The 21,827-nt window shown below is 39.4% G+C and overlaps 1 protein-coding gene across 4 annotated transcripts in view; it reads right to left on the minus strand.

Annotated features, from left to right (window-relative positions):
- The window catches only part of LOC101796679 (N-deacetylase and N-sulfotransferase 3), a 76,370-nt gene that overhangs the window by 45,537 nt on the left and 9,006 nt on the right, over positions 1 to 21,827 (minus strand). For all 4 annotated transcript variants that reach the window (XM_027456786.3, XM_027456781.3, XM_005015917.6 and 1 more), the window contains exon 3: positions 819 to 906. In XM_027456786.3, the coding sequence (XP_027312587.2) occupies positions 819 to 906 (88 nt within the window). The remainder of the gene's footprint in view (positions 1 to 818; positions 907 to 21,827) is intronic.

The following is a 21,827-nucleotide window of genomic DNA, read 5'->3' on the forward strand; positions in this document are numbered from 1 at the left end:
CCAGCCACCTAAAATTACTACCGAAATTCTCCAGGTGCTCAGGAAATAGTTGCAGAGAAAAATTCATTGCATTACCCTACATGCTTCCCTCTCCCCATTTCCTGGGACAGGTTCTGTAGTAAGCATCTAAGCTGAAATTTCATGTCCCACACTTCGAATGGAAGCATGAAGAAACGATATGAGATGTTTTTGTGACACCATCAGAACTGATTCAGTGTTATCCAATGACACACATGTAACACATACAAAGCATACAGAAAACTGTCATTCCAGACACGGACTGCCTTTTGCAAATTTTCTTCCTGGCCCTGTGACTCTGGCATTTCTGCATGTCTTGCTGTGCAGGAGGAGAAGGAAACATTCCTCTTATTCAGGAAACTTAATAGCCTGACAAGACACTGCTGAAGGGCTTAGTCTTCTCAGGCTTAGAAACTACAGCTTGGCTCTCCTACGTCCACGTCATTGCTCTCCTTACTGGACTATTACACAAAGCATGAATGCAATCATTTTTTAAGAGAGAAATGTAGCTGCAAAGACGTATTTATAGACTCTACCTACACGATTATTTCCACAGAGACTTAGCTCAAACAAAAGGTTAATCCAGAATAATAAATTTAGGAGAAAAAAAATTGATTTGATAAATCACACAAATTATGTCCCACAGCAACCTGGAAGAAAGAACATTTTTTTTTTCAGTTATACTAAAATGAAGGAAATTACTCCCTCTACTTAAACTGTTAGTCCCTATCATTCCTATGTCTCTCAGTACTATAAAAAAGACCATAAAAATGAAAGTTGCTTTAGTTTTTCATTCTTACCTGTGTGATAGAATTTCCCTGAAAATCCCAGGTTGAAAGTAAAATTTGTAATCTGAGCTCTCAAAAGATTCTGAGTGTCAAGCAGGGCCTGAAAAAAAACATATAACTGTAGCAAACTACATCTGGCACAGAAATTTAATGTAACAACATAAATACTTTTAAAGGCACGTATGTTTCCAGTTTTCTCTCTACAAAAGCAGCACTTTATGTATGACAAAGAAGTGATATTTTAATTACCACTTAATGATTAAAGACAGGATGCAAACCGCATTATTTTTCTTATAAAGGTGACCAGCTACCAAAAGCTTACTCCCTGGGTCATTAGATGTGGAGACAAAGGTATTTTCACTGGCTTGTGCCTTTCTCTTTACTCAATAAATGTGGAACACAGCCAGGATCAAAATTCAGATCTCGTGTCCCAGACTGCTGCTCTGTTTGCTAGGGTGCATAGCATTTATTAGAATTACTTTTCCCTAGATCAGGTCAAGCACATACACAGCATTTTATTCATGTTTTGAAATTACTGCCAATAGAAGAAAAACACACAGAAAGACAGAAAGAAAGAAGTTAAATGAAACCTATTCCACATCAAAGAACTTAATGCTACCCCCAAACTGTGACTCACTTCTCAGACAGTTATCATCCTGGCTGTCAGCATAAATGTACTCGCACTACATTAGTACAAACAAAAAAACAGCATGCAGAAAGAAGGGGGAAAGCTATTACTCATCGGACACAGCTTCACTCTTTGATTTCAATATGCACCCCTTCATCTGTCATTCCCAAGATTTACAGATTACTTTAAGGAGTTATCTCCCAAACTCTCCTACTCTGCTGTCGTTGTTTACTATTTCAATTTTTCAGGGGTAATAGAGAGAATCTAGCTCTCCAATACAAAAAAACACAAAAAGCCAAACCCCTCTGCACAGCAAGAACAAAACTTAAAACCAAAAAGCCTCCTCTAACACGAGGCCCAGACCACACATTCCTCCAAACAGCCTGTCTTGAGCTCGAGCTGACAGTAGCTACTTTCTGAGCACATTGGGCTCCTTGAGATTCGTGAGACTGCACATAGCACAGCCAAGCCACACGGCCAGCCACAGCACACGGACATGCCCAGGCACTCATGTTGACTGCTACGTAGCAACACCTTGGAAAGAAAGGAAAATTTGTACATCAAAAGTCATAAAGGAGTTTTCAAAGTCAACATACAATATACCACAGTTGTTTTAATACACTACTTAAAAACAATACCCTTGTTGGAAGTAACTCGAAGTGTGTTGTGAAAGGGGTGAGTATTTAAAATCACAAAAGAAATATTAAAATCACCAGAAATTTTCAAAAGTTTAAAGGTGAAATAGGTATCCCACTCCTTGAATTCAATGACAATTTTCTGCCTTGACATACATGACCCTTATGATCGTTTTCATTGTATTAGCAGCTTACAATTTATATTTTTTAAACCAAAAAGCCTAAGGCAACAAAATATTAGCACAGAAATCAAGTCAAGCTTTGGAAATAGGCATAACACAGTTAAGTTTCTTAAAATACGGCCCTGTTTCACAGACCACAGTGATATCTACCTTATCAGACAATCTTCTGGGCACACAAGCTCTCCTTTGGGTCTTTTAGAGGCTTCACCTACCTCAGTTCTAATAAAAGTACGACCTCTATCTACAAACTCAGTCAAGCCTGCCTCCGTAAGCTCCTGTACCTACACTGCGTTGACAAAGCCCAGCAAAGGCTGCCAGTTGCAGGGGCCTGCCCTCCACACTAACCTCTAGAGCCTGAAAACAGCAGGCACAGAGCTCCCCGTGCACCACAGTGGGTGCCTCTGCCCTGCTCTGCACTCCCCTTCCAGCGCTGAGTATCTCACCTGGCCCCAGCGACAGATTGCAGCGCTGCCAGAAGGGGAACACAACAGCCAGTCTCTTTACTATCCCATACATCGCTGTCACAACAGCCCCTCACCTCCGTAGCTTCTTGTCCCTGGCCCCTCCACTGCTGCTGGGACAAGAGGAGCCCTGGGGGAAATGTGTGGTGAGGCCATGGCCCCCCGAGACTGAGGCTGCAGCAGCTCAGCAGCCTGTGGCTTCACCTGGCTCTGGGAGGCTGGTGCTTGAGACAGCTGGTTGGCAGCAACAGGAGAGACAGTCCCTTCGTCCCTGTGCTGGAGGGATGCAAAGCTGAATTTTGCTGACACTGCTGGCAAAATATGAGCACTTTCACTCCTGAGTCATCATTAGCACTCGCCTTGTTTTCCATTTTGGCAGACCAGAGCATTAGGCATTAAAACTACATCAATCACAAAGCTAAACCTAGGAACGAGCCATTATGTTTCTGCCTCCCGTGCCCAAAGGCCATTGTATTGGCTTCCCATCATCTTGCCTCTCCCACTGTCCTCTTCAGCACATAGCTCTAGCAACAGTGAGAGGAGGCTTCATGAAGCAATAGCAGTAAAGCAAAGACCATCATCTTCCAATAGAAAGGAAAGCCTGAAAAATGTCCTGCAAACCATGACCTTTAAAAAGGGATGAGTAAAATGAAGCACAGAACAGAGATCTTTGAAAACAAGCTTGAGCCTTCTGAAGTGGAATATTGAGAGAAATCTTGCACCAGCATAACGAGGACTTTTGCACAGCCGAACTGAGCAAGGATCACTGAGGAGGCTCCCTATCCTAATGAAAGGTAGCAAATCTGCAGATGATATTATTAAAACCATCCTTGAGCTGCTGGAAACTGATTCAGTGAAAAATTTATCTTTTTAGCGAGAGGCACAGTTAAAAATGTAGGAGGTAAATGTTATGGCTATAGACTTCTTATATTAACAGTACGTAACTTCAAATGAAAGAGACTCTGAGTACAGCTTGACAGCGAGATGACATGAATGGGCTGTAAAGCTCCGCTCCTCAGAATCAGGTTCAACAGACCCTGCCAGAAGAATGAAACAGATGTTTAGAAACCCGTCAAAAATATCATACTGAAGGCGTTTGCGTAGCAGGGAAGTAGGTTCCTCAGAAACCCAGCTGGGAGGCAGACCTCTGGATTTTCCTGTGCTGTGTGACTTTAAAGAAGTTTAGGGAAAAAATTACATTTGTTATGGTAAAAATTTAGTTACACAGGATAAAGTCAAAGTCCCAAATGAACAGATCAGATTGATAACATGACTTTATTTCTAAATGTGTAGTATCAAATATAAAAAATCTCAAAGCTATCTGCCCCCTTCCCAGCAAATTGGAGGTGTGTTTACTGCCCCTGAGCATCAACCTCTGAACTGTAAGGAACTGTGATTTATTTCTGAGCTGATGGTCTTATCCTCTACCTTTCTAACATCTTCACAGCTTCCCAGTGATGGAAAAACAGAAAGAAAAGAAAGTAGAGGGGCTGGAAATGCTCAAGCTTGGAAGAGCTTGCTGCTGCTCTTCCAGGCGTGCTGCAGCCATCCAGCTGACAGGAGAGGGTTTGCAAATGGCAGGTGAGAGAAGGGTAGCAAAAAGCCCACCGTGTTTCTGTGATAATGCAATGTAGGGTTTACTTCTTCACTGGGAGTTAGTGTTACTGGTGTAATTATCACTTTCTCACATCCACAGCTGCCTGGTTGCTGCATTTTCTTTAGGGCAGTGGTCACTAAGACATCCCTCGGTCCGCTCCTGACTGATCTCTTTCCATCACAAACAACACAAAAAGGAGAGTAACGGAGATCTGGAGTTCACCTGCTACAGAATGAACTTCAAAAGAGAGCCTGTTGTTTTTTTGGCCACCTTATTCTCATTAAAACCAACAGGTGTTTTGCTAAAATCTAGTAATGCTGTTTGAAAATGTACCAGCTAATACCAAGGGTGTAGCTGCTCACCTGCTCTATCTGCAAAGAGGGTGTGCAAAAACCTACTGTGAACCATCTTCCGTACAGACAAGCTGAGATAACATTTGAGTTGTCATGCCTATGATTATTTTCTTGGTGACTTGACATTTTACACATTTTTCAGGTTCTAAAAACAAAATGTTAAAACTCATGAAAAATATATAGTAGCAGATGGCAGGGACTATTACTGTGAGTTTCAATTAGAAACACTGAAAGAGAAGCAGGGAGGAGGAAAAGCCTGAAATTTCATTTCTAAATGCTATTCTATACACTTAAGGTAAGCCGGTGATATTTATTTCATGATTGCTTTATGAAACGTCCCTCTAGGTATGAGATGTTACATAAATATGCTAGTAACAAAGAATATATTTTAGAACCTGTTCAGTAAAATCTTCACGTATTTATAAATAATTATTTAGCATATTTGTTATACTTCCACTGGTACCTGTAAGGAAAATAAAGTTCTGGATGCGTAATCACTATTAGGTACACAACTACAATGGAGTATTTTCTTTTAAACTTTTCCTAGCTCACATATTAGGTTTAGGAAATTTCTTTCAGCAGAAGTCAAATGTGAGAATTCAATATATGATGAGAGACCCCTTTGTTCTCCAACAGCCTAAAACAATCTCAGAAAAGGCCCTGTTACTATCCAATGAATAGATGAAATTTGCCCTGACAGTTTAGAGTTCTCCCAATCCTTGCATCTGACATGTTTATAGTATAATGAAAGGAATATAAGAAATCGTGTATGTTGTAAATAAAGTCCGATTCTCAGGTGATTAATCAGCTCAGCAAATGTAAGCTGCTGTAACTGCCAGTGGGATCTCATGAAATTTTGAATTTAAGAGAAAATGGGCTTTAGGATCACAAACAGAGCAGCAGGAGCCAAGAGAATTACTATTGAATTGAAATATTCACACAATGAAAATGCATGAGAATCCCTGCCCTCGTATATAGATGGTCTCCTTTCTCGACAACCATAATATTTAGCTCTTCTTATCGCTTTTCATTCAGAAACGTCAACTATGTTTACAAAATAAACAGTTTTATTTCATTTGTCTCCTCTTGCAGAAAGGACAGAGACACAGACAGATGACATGGGTTGTCAAAAGCTTTTGCTCACGTAAATCAGCAGTAAAGCCAAGAACAAAACTCCTATTGCCAAACTTGCTTCCCGTCTCCACAGCCAGGAAACCATTCTTCTTCATATACCTCCTTGTATGATTTCACTTTACAGCCTGTCACAGAGATACCAGAAGTGTCAACTTGTCTTTGGTAAACAGACAGTAGCAATTTCTTCAGCATCAACAGATTTTTCAAACCCAAACATCTTGGCTGATCCAACAAACAAGTTGGGAACGCTAATTCTGTTCTACAGAAAAGGAACTATTGCGTATTTCTGTAGTCATACCAACGTATTTATGACTATTTTCTTCCTCAAAAGCTGTTGGAGAACTTAGACACCTGAAAAGCAAAACAGTTCGTAACACTTAATTTTACTTGTAATCACTTAACTAAATTGGCAAGGAAATAGACATAGCCTCACAATGCTGCAGCATTAAGATACTCAACTTCAAATTAGTACCTGCTTTCATGCTGATAAGAAAAAGAAAGCTTCATAATTTTCCAAGAATGTCTGACCTTCTGACCTTTCTTCTTTTTCCAGGAAAAAGTCTCATTTCCAGAACACTTGCTTTACTGTTTCATATTACATTAGGAATTACTTCGCTTCTTACGTCATACTGGCTCTTTATAAAAGGCAAAGATTTTCTGAAAAGCTAAAACAATTTAGTAAGTATAGTGTGAAAGCACGTGAGTGCTTTAACCTATGTTAAGCCCTGCAAGAGAGAAGAAACAGAACTAAAGCTACTTTGACTTCTGACTGGAGGTCTTAATATAGGGCTTTAACGAGCTGTAACTGATGTGATGTGCTTTTACTGTACACTTCTAATGCCATTGTTTTGCCTTTCCTGAGCTTGTCCAAGCTCTGAGGAAAGCTCTGCAACTGAAGCTGTCTGGGTATGTACAAGCACACCACCTGCCTCCCTCCATCCTTCCTTTCTGCAACATCGAACCTTTCCTGAAGTTCCTATCCACATTGCAAATTCACTTGCCTAAAAGAAAAAAAAAGAAAAAAAAAAAGAGAGACAGTGGGGGAAGAAATAGAGAAGTGAACGTAACATAAGACTGAAGTTTGCATTTATGATACATTCAAAAGTATTGATTTTTAGAGCACTATGCTTTTTTTCAGCAGTTCAACAACCACTATTTAAAACTTCCCACGTGGACTTTGAGGTTTCTCCGTTATATTTTGCATACCAGCCCCAAAGCTTTGAAGCAGTAGCAAGGTGTCCAGTGTTAGAGGCAAGACATGGCTCGGTGTGGCAGCACGGCACAGAGCAGAGCCCAGGTTAACAACCCATGCCTCAGTACCAGCTTTGGGCTTCTTCTGGCACTGCTGGGGTTTATGGCAGAAAAGAAAGAAGAAGAGACACGCTGCCTAGGGAGGGGAGAGATGAGGAGAGCTGAAAGGATCCATTAGAAATGTTGCAGGAGTGTGATAAGGGACTAAGAGTGAGCCCCGGTGATAGAGCAACCAGGAGATGGGAAGGCAGAGGCAAGAAATTGGGGTGTTTGGAGGCAGCATGGCAAGGAGAAACAGAAGGCAGTGTCAATAAGGGTCCCTCCCAAATGGCTGGGAGTCATTATTTTATTAGACAGACTATTTTGCTTCTGAGGAAAAATGTTTCCCTCATGATAAATTATGTATTTCAGAACATCATTAAAATTCAGTATCTATTCTTCCTGGATTTCCAAGACTATCATCTTGACACCCATTACCATAAACATTTAATCTATGCAGGAGAAAGAATAATTGCTTTGGGTATACCGGGTATATTTTGATATCCTTCAAACAAAAGGAGAAGACCACTTACACTTTCCCTGCGCTTAATTCTCTTAACAGAGTTAATGCTACAGAGAGGGCAAGGGAAGAAAACTAGAAAAATCTCCAGCCTTTTCAGCAAAGCGTTTGTCAGGCAGAGTCCATGAATTATGAACAGACCCTAAAGCATGTAAGCATGGAGAGGACACTGCTCTACAGTTTGGCAGAAGCAAGGTGTCCAGGAGGACACAATCCAGCAAAGACGACTGTTGAAACAGGGATGGAAAAGCTAAGCTGCTGACAGTAATTATGTTCAAGTTTAGAAGGCATCAGTTTCTAGGTGAGCTGAGGACAACTGTGCCTGTTATTTTGTATAACAAAATTAAAATAGGGAAAAAAAAAACTTTAAGATACAGTAACTTACAGAAAAAATAGTCTTTCAATTAAAAACAGATTTTGAAAAGTCTGCCAAGTCCTTTAGAAAATTAACAGTTGAAAAGTACCATACACCAGCAAGATGCCTGTTTGCAAAGTACATGATACAAATTAAAACAGAAAATGTGTGCAAAATTCTTTGAGGAAGAGTTTAAGTCCCTGGTGTTACTTAAAAATCATTATGGTCTACTGACAGATAGCTTCTACCTGCAGCAATTAGCTAACAGGAGTACCTCAGAGCCCAAATCTTTAATGTGCAGGACAGGCAGAGCTCCCACCGATGGCATTAGCTTGGACTGTTTGCCCCATACATTCATCTGAGGATCTTAACAGACCTCCCGTAAATATTAGGGACCATACCCAACAGTTAAAGAAGTCAGTGCAAATCTTCTCAATAAATTCAATAATGTGGCAACTCTGCTTCTCTTCGAAGTGTTAATAAACTGAGATATCACGCTGAAGCCTGATTGCGTGCATCTCATTTTTACAGTGTCCAATATGATACACAGCAGACCTGATTGTCAAAAAATTCAGGGGAGACACCTTCAATTTGTGCACATGAATACTGTAACCGTGGCGACATGCAATCTTGATACAGGGATCTAAATTTGACATCCACTAAAACATATTAAAAATGCACAAGTAGCCACTTTTGATACAAATCATTTGAGACATTTTAAGTCTTCTATCAGAACACACTGTTTTAACGTTACTGGGTCTTCCTTTGGAGGCTTTTTTTTGTCACAAATAATGATCTTGATGATGGTCCAATTACACATTTTTAAGCAATTAGGCTCTTTCATCTAGATATAGCATTTGTACAATTAAGAGACTTAAGAAATACTTCTAAGTTCTTTAGTCAACTTCTCACTTCTTGGAGGTTGAGATAACAGCTAATGAGAATAAGCTAATTATGGCAAGGTAAATTGAAGGTTTTAAATACTTGGTGCCAATAGTATTTAATAAAGTAATGTAATTAGCATGCTGTTTTCGGGATTCTGCATTATTAGCTCTTAATTAAACTGTACTTTGACGAAAGAGGTGACTAGCACTAAACAGCTAAATGATCTCATTATCCCGCAGTTAAGAGAAAAAGAGCCCTGCATTTCTTTTAATCAGAGGTCAAAACACCTAGGCCAACTGAAGTAGAACTAATACACACCCTAATACTGCATAGGATGTTTTTCCTGAATTTTGGTCAGACAGAATTCAGTGGAAAGCTTGTTGGTTCTTGCATTTTTGTCTAACACATCATCTGCTTGTGAAACAACACATAAGAAAAGGTAAATTCTCAGCATAACAAACCAAAGTAAGAACAAAGTAACTCTAAAGTGCTTTTAAAATCTCCTCATACTAATCCAGTTAAATTCTTGTAAATTGGCAATTGTTGATGAACTAGTACAGCTGGAAACTGAGGTCTGTTAGCCACGGTGCAAGCATTCAAGTGCCCTGTACTGTAAACCTGTACATACACCACTCAGCTGCCTCAACTCTGAGCACAGACCAGCTCTTAGGGTGACAGATCCTCTGAGGGCACTCGTAGGGTCAGATCCTATTCCAGTCCAGCTCTTGGCCACTTTGCTGTGACTGCTTAGTCATGTTTGTCTACACCACATCCCATCAGCAGCAGAGAAGGTATACAAGCTATTTATTGATTCCTGTAGACACTCTTCTTGGTAACTGCAAGTGTCAGGCCTTAACTACTCAGAAGCAAACCGTTTCTACCTTTGCATCTCCTCTTCAGACAAGAGGCACTTTGTACCTGGTTTGGTGAGATGCATGGTATTTTCTGTCAAAGAATTTTGTCAAAGAAGTTAGAACATCAAGGCTATTCAACTCAAGGGTGCCTGTATTTTACAGAAGTATTACCCAAGCTCCTAATACTATATTCATTATTAGCATCTTGGTGTCTTATTTAATGCTTCCTTCCAGCTTTCACTACTGGGCACAGCAGTCAACATTTGGCTCAAGGACCAATGGCTTGTGTGGCCACTGTGTGGCTCCATGTAGCTGCTGAACGTACCCAGAAGGTTCAACACGAAGAATTTCCAGGCTTAATCTCTCCACAGGAGAGACCCCAGCGGCCTCACTAGAATCCATACCAAGCAGCAGCAGCCATGCAATTACATGTGCCCTGTTTGCACGCTATTATCTGTGGCTGTATGACCCCATCCAAAATGCCAATGTTTTTAGAGACGCAAGTTAGATTTCAGGCCCACCTTCTCACTCACGGCCTGCACACAAAACAGTAAATTTGTTCCAAAAAGCTTGCCTTATAGATATTCGTCCCCCAAACCTATTCCTACCATACAGTAGCCTGCGTTCTCTCCCACACTGCTACCTACATGTAGGACTCACCTCTCTTCGGGTTTCCAAAGCCCCTCCATCTAGACGAAAAAGAGACAGTAGGTGCCATGGGCACAGAGTGCTGATCAGCCAGGGGCAGGTCAAAGCAAAGGAATAAACACAGAGCTCGCTCTGAAAGCTCTGCTCTAGCACAGGCACAGATCTGTATCTGTGTCATATAGTGCCCCGATTCCCCAGCAGCCAGGAGGAATTCAACCACCCTCAAGAGCTGTCCCTATCTGTCACATCTGATTGAAACTGGCCAGCAGGTTCAAAAGTCATTAGACTGATGGATTGACAAAGGCAAACGGGAATATTAAAAATGCATGGTTTCTTCAGGAAAGGAAAGTTAAAATACGGTGTCACTGTTGTATACGTCAAGCCCCAACAGTCCGTGACTATGTCCTTCTGAAAAACTCTTCTTTCTTCAGCATCAGGATTCTCAACCTCAGTGCCTGAGCCTGGATATACTCAGACTGAGCGGTCCCATAAGCCCAAAAGCTTGTTTAAACTTCCGCTGAAGAGAAAGCACAAACAGGAATTTGAAATTTTGTCTAAATCTTTAAACAGCTGATCACAGCTCAACAGTGGGTGGTATTTATCTATTTTTCCAGAGCATATAAAATTTTAAAGCAGCTAAAATTTTACATTTTTCCAGCATTAAGGGTGATCACTACACAGTAACTGCAATTACAAAATAAGCTTATGCGGCCACACAAAAACTCAGATCTCAGACTAAGGAAAAACAAGTTGCAATTTAGGTAGCTTGAAAAGTGGATATCACATGCTATGTCTAAAACACTGGTACCAGACAAAGAAAGATCCTTTGGTGTTTTTCTGTTCCCCAGGTTATCCTCTTTTTTCCTGGTAACACTATGGCTTCTAGACAAGCACAATAATATTTGTACTAATGTTCAGCTGTATATAATGGAGAACAAGTAAGGGACTAATAAATGAAGACTCGATAACATGAACATTACAGTCCGTTCAGAAATAGGTTTCTTGTTTCTTTCCCCATTCCCCTCATGAAGCCTAGAAGATGCCTGAGCTTCTCTTACTACTCAGTCTGTGTAAAACCACCTACCTACCCCTCTGTCCACCTTTGATTCTTGTCTTGGGTGAGTTGATGCCCAGCAAAGCTTTTTCTATTTGTGCTCCCACCTTTATTGCCAGAAAAAAAAAATCTTTGACCAAAAAGTTTCATCATCTCTTTCTGTCTCAAAGTTTGATGTCAGGAACAGCTGGGAATTCAGCCTGCTCACCAGCTAAGAGTCACAAATAACTGTGTTTTTAACCCTTATTCTTTTCAGTAGTTCCCAGATTGTCGAGTGAAAATCCTGTTACATCACCAATGACATCAAAGAATTGACAGAAAATGAAAAAGCAAGAAAGGAAGGCCAGCATGAAACAGCTGGCATATAAATCTTCTCAAGTCCTGTGCTTTATGATTATAAGTAGTCAACACAGAAAGACACAGTAGGAACTTCATTTACCTTAACCTAAGTTTGGATAGCTTCATAGGCTACATGTATGTATTATGGAAGAGTCAAAAGAGAAACACTCTAGCAGAGAAAAAAAATCAGGATTTTTGGTGAAACATGAGACATTAATAAGAGAAACAGAAGGAGAGGATTTAGTTTGAAGTGTTAATATACCTCTCCTGGTTTTGCACGAATGCCCACATTTCTGAAAGACAAGATTATAGAAGCTAGAAGCAGGTAAATATCCCAGCTGACAAAATCCCACATCTGGGGACTCAAACCAACATACAGGGATCTAAACTGAACTCCACATTTCATTACACTGTACAAGTGTGAGAGTACATCTTAGTACAAATTCCTTGCCAATATTACGCTGCTTCCAATAGCATGTTTCATCCTCTCTTGTTGAATCTAATTTTTAAAGACTTACATAATCCTTTTACTTCCTTTTGGATATTACCCTCTATTCAGCCACACGCTATTATAAAGAACTTCGAGCAGTTCCTCAGCCAACACTTAAAACATCTCAGTGCCTCACATCAAATAATGTTTATCCAGCCTCATTGCTTACACCCTGCAGACATCTGTAGCCTATTGCTTTTTGCTTTGGTCACCATCACTTGCCAAGTTCTTTAGCCTTTACTTTTTCAGTCTTAGCTCAGAAACTTCCTGACTATGCCGGTGTCTCCGTCTAAGCAGTTTCTCGATGGTTCTGATTAAGTGGTGCAGAACTGAGCACAGTCTAGAAACCTCTCTAGAAACCTCTTCAAACTCCTTTTTTTCAAACTCCTTCTCGGTTCTGTTAGAGTTCTATCAAAGGTAACTCTAAGTTACCTTTATTCCAGGTGAGTTTTAAAATGGGAGCAGAGGCACTTGAGCTATTCCCAGGAGTGTTAAACACTGAAAGCAGACCTGCACGAGAGCTAGATGTAGAGCTATGTGGCTTGTTAGGTCCACAAAATTTCAACCAGCGTTCTCAGACCTAACCTGGCACATCTGTACAGCATGGCATGGCCTTTGCCATGGGAATTTACTGACTTGGGTTAGAATGAGTTCATGGATTCCTACTTTGCAGTCACTGACCTTTTATTTTTCTCCTCCATTTGTACTTACAAATGTATCATAGTCTTTTTTTTTGCAATACACAATTATATTTATGGTTTATTCCCACTATGAAGCTATATTCTAAGGGGCAATTTTAATTCATTTCAAGGGCTGTAAAGTGTCAGAAGGAATCTCCTAAGTATTTTTAAAAAGTGGTCATTAAATCTTTATGCTCTGTCAAACATTTTTTAAAGAGGAAGTAACACTTTATCTTGTTTTATCTTATTAAAAGACACTGAAGTTTGCAAAGAAAAGGGAATTGGAAGGAGATACAGCACTTATTTCACAAGGAATTACAAACACACTGGCAAGTTACTGAGTTTCTTTTACTTGGTTTCCTAAGCATGGTCATTCAGAATCAGTCATGCAGTTGCATGGACTTCTGCAGACTGAGCAAGTAATAAGTAAGGACATTTTCAATGCAGTTGTACTGTACCAGCAGCTATGGAAACACAGCCCCACTTTTACTCCTCACTCTTCTCTTCTTGCCACTGTGCCTTCTTAATATGAAGCAAGTGAGAAGATGTTAGGCCCGATTTTGTTTTACGGTTCATTATTGATTTTTATACGTCTGCACTGTGTTTCTATTTGGTCATGAAAGTTTTATTCAGTTCTGTAAGCAGCAGGAATTTGACAGCAAACTTGTCATTTGAAAAAAGCCCAGAATAAATCTTGCAGCAGTCACTCATACAGTGATAAATCTGTACACTTCTGCAATAAGCTGTAGTTGCATTGTTATTATTTGTATTACCTAAGTGCTTCTGAATGCCTTTGACATGCACAGAGGCTTAATAAGGAAAGGTGCAAACAGAATAAAAAGAGCCTCTGACCTAGAGAGCTTGATGCATAACAAAGGAGAGGGACTGACAAGGCAGCTAAGGCATACATTGGCTGGATAGCAGTTCCAGCACAAAATCACTCCTGAATTAGGATGCCACGCATGCGGAAGGAAGTTTGAACATTGCCTCAGGTCTGGTGCATTAACATTGAGAAGGTACTTACAGGGCTTTGATGTCCCTCAACTTCCATTTTTCTTTTACTCTCTGGATGTTGTTATTCAGTGAACAACAACGTTCAGCTTTGAAAGTACTGATCTTGAAACTTTGAAAAGGCTTTTTCAGCAGAGAACTATCCAGCAGAGTTGAACGCCTTACAGCACATGCTAAGGTTTCAGTATGTCTTGACTCACATTTCACTTTATAAATTTTGGAATGACAGGTTTTGTTTTCACAGCCATATGGATCAATCCAAACAGAGCTGAGCTTAGGTTATGTTGACAATACTCAAAGTAAAGTGTGCAGAATTACACGTGTTTTCATCTCATCCATGAAAATATTCACATACATTCCTCAAGTATAAGTTTCTAAGAAGAGAGAAGACAACAGAACATGCTAGCTCCATGGCTGCGAACCAAACGTGATCACTTGCGTATGGCATGCCTGGTGGACAGAAGCATTTGGTGTGGTTTTCTCTCTAAGTGAAGCCTTATGCTCAAGTGTAAAGATAATCTCTGCATAATAAACCAAGTCAAGGGAAAAGCAGAAACTGTTAGAAAGCTTTCAGTTAGCTCACTTGATCCTATGGGAGCATAACTGCCTAATTTTAAATAAAATAGGTCTTACAACACACAATTCCGTTAAGAACAGGAATGAAACTACAAGATGCAGACATCGCTAGTAAGGTAACTCATTCAGCCTAAGAATAAAGTATTCACCACTACCCAGAAAAAGCAAATTAAAAAATGAAAAAGATTACTGTAACTGCTAGAACCATATACAGGACTGCATCCCTACTGCACATCTACTTATTTGGGAAGTCAACAGTAGATTCATAGAAGCAATTTACTTTGGTAAGTCAGGAAGTGTGCTAATTATAAAAGCTGTGAAGTTACATCAACACCAAAAAGCGCAGCATTTTTTTTCCAGTTGCACAGCAATTAAACTGCAAGACCTGGGATATACGTAAGCAAAGAAGCAGTCACTTCACAGGGATGCAGGCAGGAAGCACAGTATTTTTTCCCCTTTAAATGTACTTAGAGTGGTTTAACCTCTGGGCAAAGAAATAATGGGATCAATAACAACCTTGTCCTAAGAATACTAATGAGCTTCCTGAATGGCAGCAAATCACTATGGGTGGAAGGAAGCACTCCTGCCATATGTCATGTGTGACAGTCCTTAGAGCATTCGCCCTCATTTGGTTATAAAAAGGGAGTCGTATTTCTTCTCTCTATTACTTCCATATGGCAGCTGCTAGAACCACAGCACATTAGTTAAATTGAAGTAACATTTCAGTGGAAGCACACATGTATCTGAAGAATATTGCAAAAAATCAGGAACTTCCTTTTCTTTAATCTCTGTAATTTTACTAATGGCATTATAAGCAAAAACTTGAGAAAGTACCATGTACCAACGCTATATGGGAACATGTGGAAAAAGACCCACTGAGCAAGCAAGAAAGGCAGAACGACTGCAATCAAACAAACGAGGAGTTACAGCAAGAAGTCCGTGGCTTCCTTTCCAGCAGTGGCCCTTTCTCTTCTACCCTACATTTTAAATAATTCCTTTCCTGAAAATAAATTGATTTAGTCTCAAGTCATCTACTGAAAAGCATCTGCTCTCATAGATAGCCTAACAAAACTCACATGTGTTCAAGTAAAATACCAACTGCGGAAAATCCTGAGTCTTCATTAGCCACACTCTCAGATTATTTATTTTTTTTAGTACATGAGTATTTAGTCAAGTTGCTAAAGATGCAATTCATGAGCCAGATCAAATGGAAAACTATGTTTAGCCACGTGTTGTTTTTTCCTTCCTTTTGTCTCTGAGGGTAACTGTATATTTGTTAGAAAAAGGATGGCCCATAACGAGGTGACACCAGTTTTATATTGTACATTACAGATATTTTTACATGGCTAAGGACAACCTTTAGATTTGCCCCTTGACCAGATAGAAACAGCTTTTAAGACATGTCCTCCAGAACCCCATCAGCAAAATAAACAAAAGCAAGCTATGAATTCCAGCAAACACAGAACCAACAGAAGACGCTAAACTCACAGGAGGGATGAAGCTTAGTTTCTGTGTATCAGATGCAGAACTAAAAATTAAAGCTTCCTCATGCTTAAAGCACCAACACAAATTGATTCTGAGCAAGAAAGATGAACATCTGCAGGTCAACCAGCGCTTACTTCCACATCCGTAATACGGAGCAATATGGCTTAGACACACAGCACACTTTTCACAGCTGTTGTGCCTGAGAAGTTGTGTACAAATGAACAAAATAGTTCAACCAGATAGTGAGAATGGGTCAATACAGTTACCCTTCAGGCAGAAGAAGCACAGCTGCCAGTGCTGCTGCTGCTTGACACACACACCCTACACATTCTGAGGACCACACTTGTCCCACAGCCCCAGGGAAGCAGGCAGCATCATTTGTGCAAGCATGTCTGAACCTTCTGGAAAAAAAAGGAAGAACATTGCCAGCCCCGCAGATCACCATACTGCTTGGACATCAGTGGTGACTCAAGCACTGCCCACATCCCAGTCCTTCCCAGATATAATACGCGTATGAATATTAACATCAAGCATAGACCAGGAATATTTTAACACACAAAAAAAAATGGAAGTCTGCTGTCCTTTGGCCTGACAGTCTACAGAGAGGCAATGCAGATCCTGGCTATTATTAGACACGTGGTTACTGTGCAAGGCTTTTGTCTTTGTGCATTTAATATAGCAGATAAACCGTGCAATTAATCTTTGTGCCAAGCTCGTTCCATTGGGTTTTGTTGTTTCTAGTGGTACACAGGTGCAGAGAGGGAAGAGCAAGGATACACAAAAATGCACAGCACTGCCCTGGCAATCCCAGGGGTAGGTCGTGTGAGAAAGACCCAGCTTTCCTCTCTCCTGCCACTCCTTTGCAGCCTCTTTCCTCTGGTCAAGGAGTTTTACACAGCTTTCTGTTCAAACATCAGTACACTCCTTTGAAAACAAATGCTGCCCTGTGTTGAGCAGCAGTTGTATCAGCCTTGCTGTATTAAGATTCACAGAAGTTGGTACATAAACCAAATTGCTTTAATAAGTCACATGTTAAACTGACTGGTAAAGTGTTACATAAGCTGGTTGCAGCCCATAAAATACATAAAATAATTTTATAACTTTTTCTGAAGTTGTATTTTCGGTCTGAGCTCCACAGTCCACAGTACTGTATCTGAACCAACATGCTCCAGAAGTTAAGTCAGACTTCCTAAGGCATCAGCCAGCCAGAGAAACATCAGTTTCTATTATTCCCTTTCTTTGCCTCTTTTTAGGCATCTACTTTCTACTTATCATTACGGTGAAGCCAGTATAAAATACCATAGGAGCTTCAGATCAAATTAAGATAAAACGTATATACAGATGCAGTAAATGCATTGAACACCTGTACAAAGGTAACATGGCTCATGAATTGGGAATATAAAATGATTTATCTAATCGAAAATTCCTAACAGTTAATTCATGCTGTCATTTAAAGAAGTCATTAAAAAGATCTTCTGAATTTCCCCAGAGGAAAGATTTGCAGCTCAGTGCAACTGAATTGACAGAGGCATCTCTGGCGGTTCTGTAACCAACACATTTGATGACTTATCTATCATTTCTTTATTGATAACCTTCTGGGTGATCCTATAGGTAAAGAAAGTTAACTTGCAGAATTAGGCTCTCCTGTGACAGGAACTGTCTTGTGTCTCGACAGGAGGGAAAAGACGTTTCATGGGTTTTAAATAATAGTATTTAAATAAACTATACTGACTAATGTGGACAAATTTGCAATGTACAGAATAAACAATAAGCTCTTAGGGGAGAAATCTGGTGCATTAAACAAAAGACAAGGCTACCGCCAAACCGAGGAAATATCACAACGATGACAATGCTGGCTTCGGAACATGGAATGAGATTCATCTGACCAAGAGCAAATGTTTATACTTCATCTTGGTCACTCTAGAAACATTTTATGAGCAACAGAAAAATACGTACTTTAAGGTGCAATTAACTTAACCACTGCCAGCCTAAAGAACTACTTGTATATGTTGTCTACTACATCAGAGCCAGTCCTGCCTTTCCATAGATGTGTAAATTATAAACCTCAAAGTCTGGGCAAGATGACAGACTGCGAGTGATGGAGACTAAAACACTATGAATTTATTCTTTCTGGCTAATTCCTCTCCATTATCAGCACACTGCTTGGAACAGATGATATTCAAGAAAATCACTCAAAGGACAGCTCTTGCTGTCTAATTCTTCACTGCGTATAATGCCGAAAGACTCTGCAGATTCAAGCTTGTATTTCCCATATGCATGACTCCTAACAGATGCGTTGCCTAAGTGCTCACAAAACAGAACAAGAAAAATGTCACCCCACCCCCGAATGTATATGGTTAATATTAAACTTTTTCCTTGGCAATTATAAAAGAATAAGAAAATACAAGTATCACCCATCACAGTATTTTCACGTGTTAGCATGATCACATTTGTGTTGTTTGTCTACATTACATGACCAAAGATGCTCAATCAGACCAGAATCTTCCCTGACAACATGATCACCACTGATGCAAAACCGAGCACGTGTAAGAGTTACATGTGGAGAAAAAGATTAGCCTTATGTGAAGAAAGTGGAGACATCTCCTGACTTCAGTTCAAACTACCTCTTTTGAAAAGCACATAAAAGACCAGACAAAGAGGAGATCACATAGCTAATGGCTTTAAAAAAAGAAAAGAACCTCACAGTATTCTAATTTTTCATTTTGAAAGCATGATCAATTCTCAAGGAAAGGGCACGTATTGGGGAAATGAAGGAAAAGGTTGACCAACTTATGTCTACTCTATTATGCTCCACCAGCACCGCACAGTCAGTAGGAAAAAAAGTCATTTTTAATTTTCCTCCTGATACCAGATGGCTATTCCCTTGAAAAAAAATCTCAGTACTTTACAGTCTTCAAAATTTCAAAGAGTAACTAACAAAAAGAGACTATATTAAATTAGTTGACTGTCAGTGGGGACAATCATGGTCTATTAAGATAAACTTACTTTGTGGATATCTAGATAGATTTTTTCTGTACGTCCATTTTAATGAATTATTTGCACTGCTGAGACTAAAAGACACAAAGAAAAAATGTAATGCTGTCACAGCATAATGGTCTCTCCTGCTAGACAGATATTAAGAGGAAAAAAAGAACTACTGAAAAATGAATGCTGAGATTACATTACGGTGTTTAAATTCAAAGTGGGAGGCAATTAGACTATGAAAATGTTCTCTCCCATTATTTCTATTATTCCAGAGGACGATGAAGTAAATAAGTATGAAGATGGATGGTTGTTGCTGATACAGTGACTGCTATTCAGTATGGTACATTGAAGAGCTATGTACTATTGATCTAAGTTTTATATAGCAACACTTGAATCACAAGCAGGTAGTCTAAAAATCTCAAGTACAGTTTCAGGGTTTGGTGGGTTTGTTGTTGTTTGTTTTTAAACTGAAGAACCTGTGACAAAACTAGTATAAAGCTTCATTTGTTGGTTAATAAGACAATCCATTTATCAGTTTTATATAATTTGCATTGAAAAACCACGTCAAATGTTTTCCAGAACGGCTCTTTATACCTTGTATCCCTGACACTACGGATACTCAATCTGAAGTAGCACCACTCTGCCTAATAGTGATACAGAAGACACTCATTTTAGAGGGGTTGCTTTTGACTCAACCTCTTTTCAGGCCAATATACATGTCTACTACTGAAAAAACTACCACTTAACCTTACAACAGCAATTGTCAGTTATGCTCAACTCCAATTCACGAAATTTAAAGATGAAAACTGTTTAGCCTAACATCCAAACACTGACTATTCGGGCCACTTTGCAAATCTCATTTAAGTACCCGAAGAAGAAATTCCCTTGAAAACCTGGCCTTACTTGCAATCAGAACCTCCCTCCTTGAAGTTCTTCAGAAGCTGGCTGGACACAGTCCCAGGCAGTCTGCTCTTGGTGGCCAGGCTTGAGCAGGGGGCTGAACTACATGGCCTTCAGAGAGTTCAGTACTGAATCACTAACGAGTGATTATTTTTGCTACTTCATCTGTGATAACCCTCCAGTTTCTAAACTTTGCCTTATCCAGTTAGCAGAACCAAATACACAGCTTTTCTGGATGTTGGAAGCTTTTCTAGATTACATTGCATTAGTTAATGGAGCGCATGTAGAAATATCCACATTGCTCAGTCTTACCAGACACGTCTATGTCCAGAAAATTTAAACTAGGAAACAAAAATATTAAAACACAAAAAACCATTATACCCAATCCTATATTGTTAGTATTTAAAATGTAATCTTAGTAGAAGTGAGTTAATTGCAAGTACTGGATATACAATCTTCATTGAGCAACCTCTTTCCACACTTGTGGCACACAATTCTCTGTCACAGTCAACACAACAGAGCTCAGTAAAACGCTCATGTCTAATAGGATGGCATTTATGCACAAATGCACTATACAGTAACTGATTTTCAACTACCACAAATTGATTTTATTTCATTCCTTCCAGGTGTCACTGTGCCACATAGGGTAATTCCTTTGGTATTAATAGTAATGAAGATGCATTGCACCTGACAGCCCTAACAACACGTTTAATAGAACATTTTAATTTTTGAGAAGAAGAAGAATCTGAAGGGAACACTTTTTCATGTTCCACTGTTTCAGAACACAGTTCTATATAAATGAAATTATCCTACTTAAAAGTTATTTCCACTTGGATATTATTTCTATTCAATTTGACAGTTTTATTTTGGGAAGATAACATTCTGACATACTGCAAATTATTCTTTCAAAACAACACAGTTCATCCTTTTGTATCTGCTTTAATCAAATTTGTCTCAATAGACCCTTCTTTCTGCTAAGTAATTCTGGCAATTTGTCATTTTAGGATAAGTTGGAATGATTATCTTCAGGTGTCATTCACAGAGACAAACAATATGAAACATACTATTTCAAACTGCTACTGCAAGACATAGCAGGAGATTTATGCAGGCTTTATTTAATTTGTTAATAGAAGTTGCTTCTTTTGCAGAACAACAGGAGTTTAGCCATTGATGTGGGTCAGACCTTCCTTACTTTGCTTCTGTGATTTGACTTTGCCCTTAGAAGACTCCCAAAGAACGCTTACCCACCTAACTCAAACGCTGCCACCACCTCCTACACAAAAATTCCGTTTTATTGGAGTATCATCTTCACTCCAACCCTTTCCCATGATTTTTTTTTTGCATAAGGAAAACACCTACTTATCCGAGAGGCATGTTTAATTGCAAATGCAAAGGACATTTCAGAAACTAGCATATGCTGCAAATTTAAAGCAAATTGAAGTAAATACAAGTTCAAGTCTTTTGTTTAATAGAACAGTAAATGCAGGGCTACTGCAACTTGACAAATACATTAACACTACAAAAAAAAAACACAAAAGAAAACCTAGCTTTTTTTTTTCTTTTACAATTTTAGCTATCTACTGCATGCAGTATTACTGGAGTGCCCTTCATTGTTCCATATTCCTCTTTCAACATTGAAAGTTTTCACAAAACATTTTCCCTTATTTCTAGTACAAGCAAGGAAAGAATCGGCACCTTACAGACTTTTACCTTCTAAACAAGTACCAGTTTTGCAAGGTGCTTTTTTCCCCCCATCTGCTTTGTAACAACACTTCACAAAAAGAAAGCAAGGTATACGGTGAGAAATAATGTTATTCCTACCAACCCTGACCTACCACCTCATTCGAACAGCACAATAATGCAGAGTGAAAAGGGACCTTCAGGAATGTACCAACTTAAAATGTTAAAATGGATAATTTAACATTTTTAACATTGAGTAATTTAGTGACAGAACAAGAT

This window comes from Anas platyrhynchos, chromosome 4 (assembly GCF_047663525.1).
Source record: "Anas platyrhynchos isolate ZD024472 breed Pekin duck chromosome 4, IASCAAS_PekinDuck_T2T, whole genome shotgun sequence".
Lineage (NCBI taxonomy): Eukaryota > Metazoa > Chordata > Aves > Anseriformes > Anatidae > Anas > Anas platyrhynchos.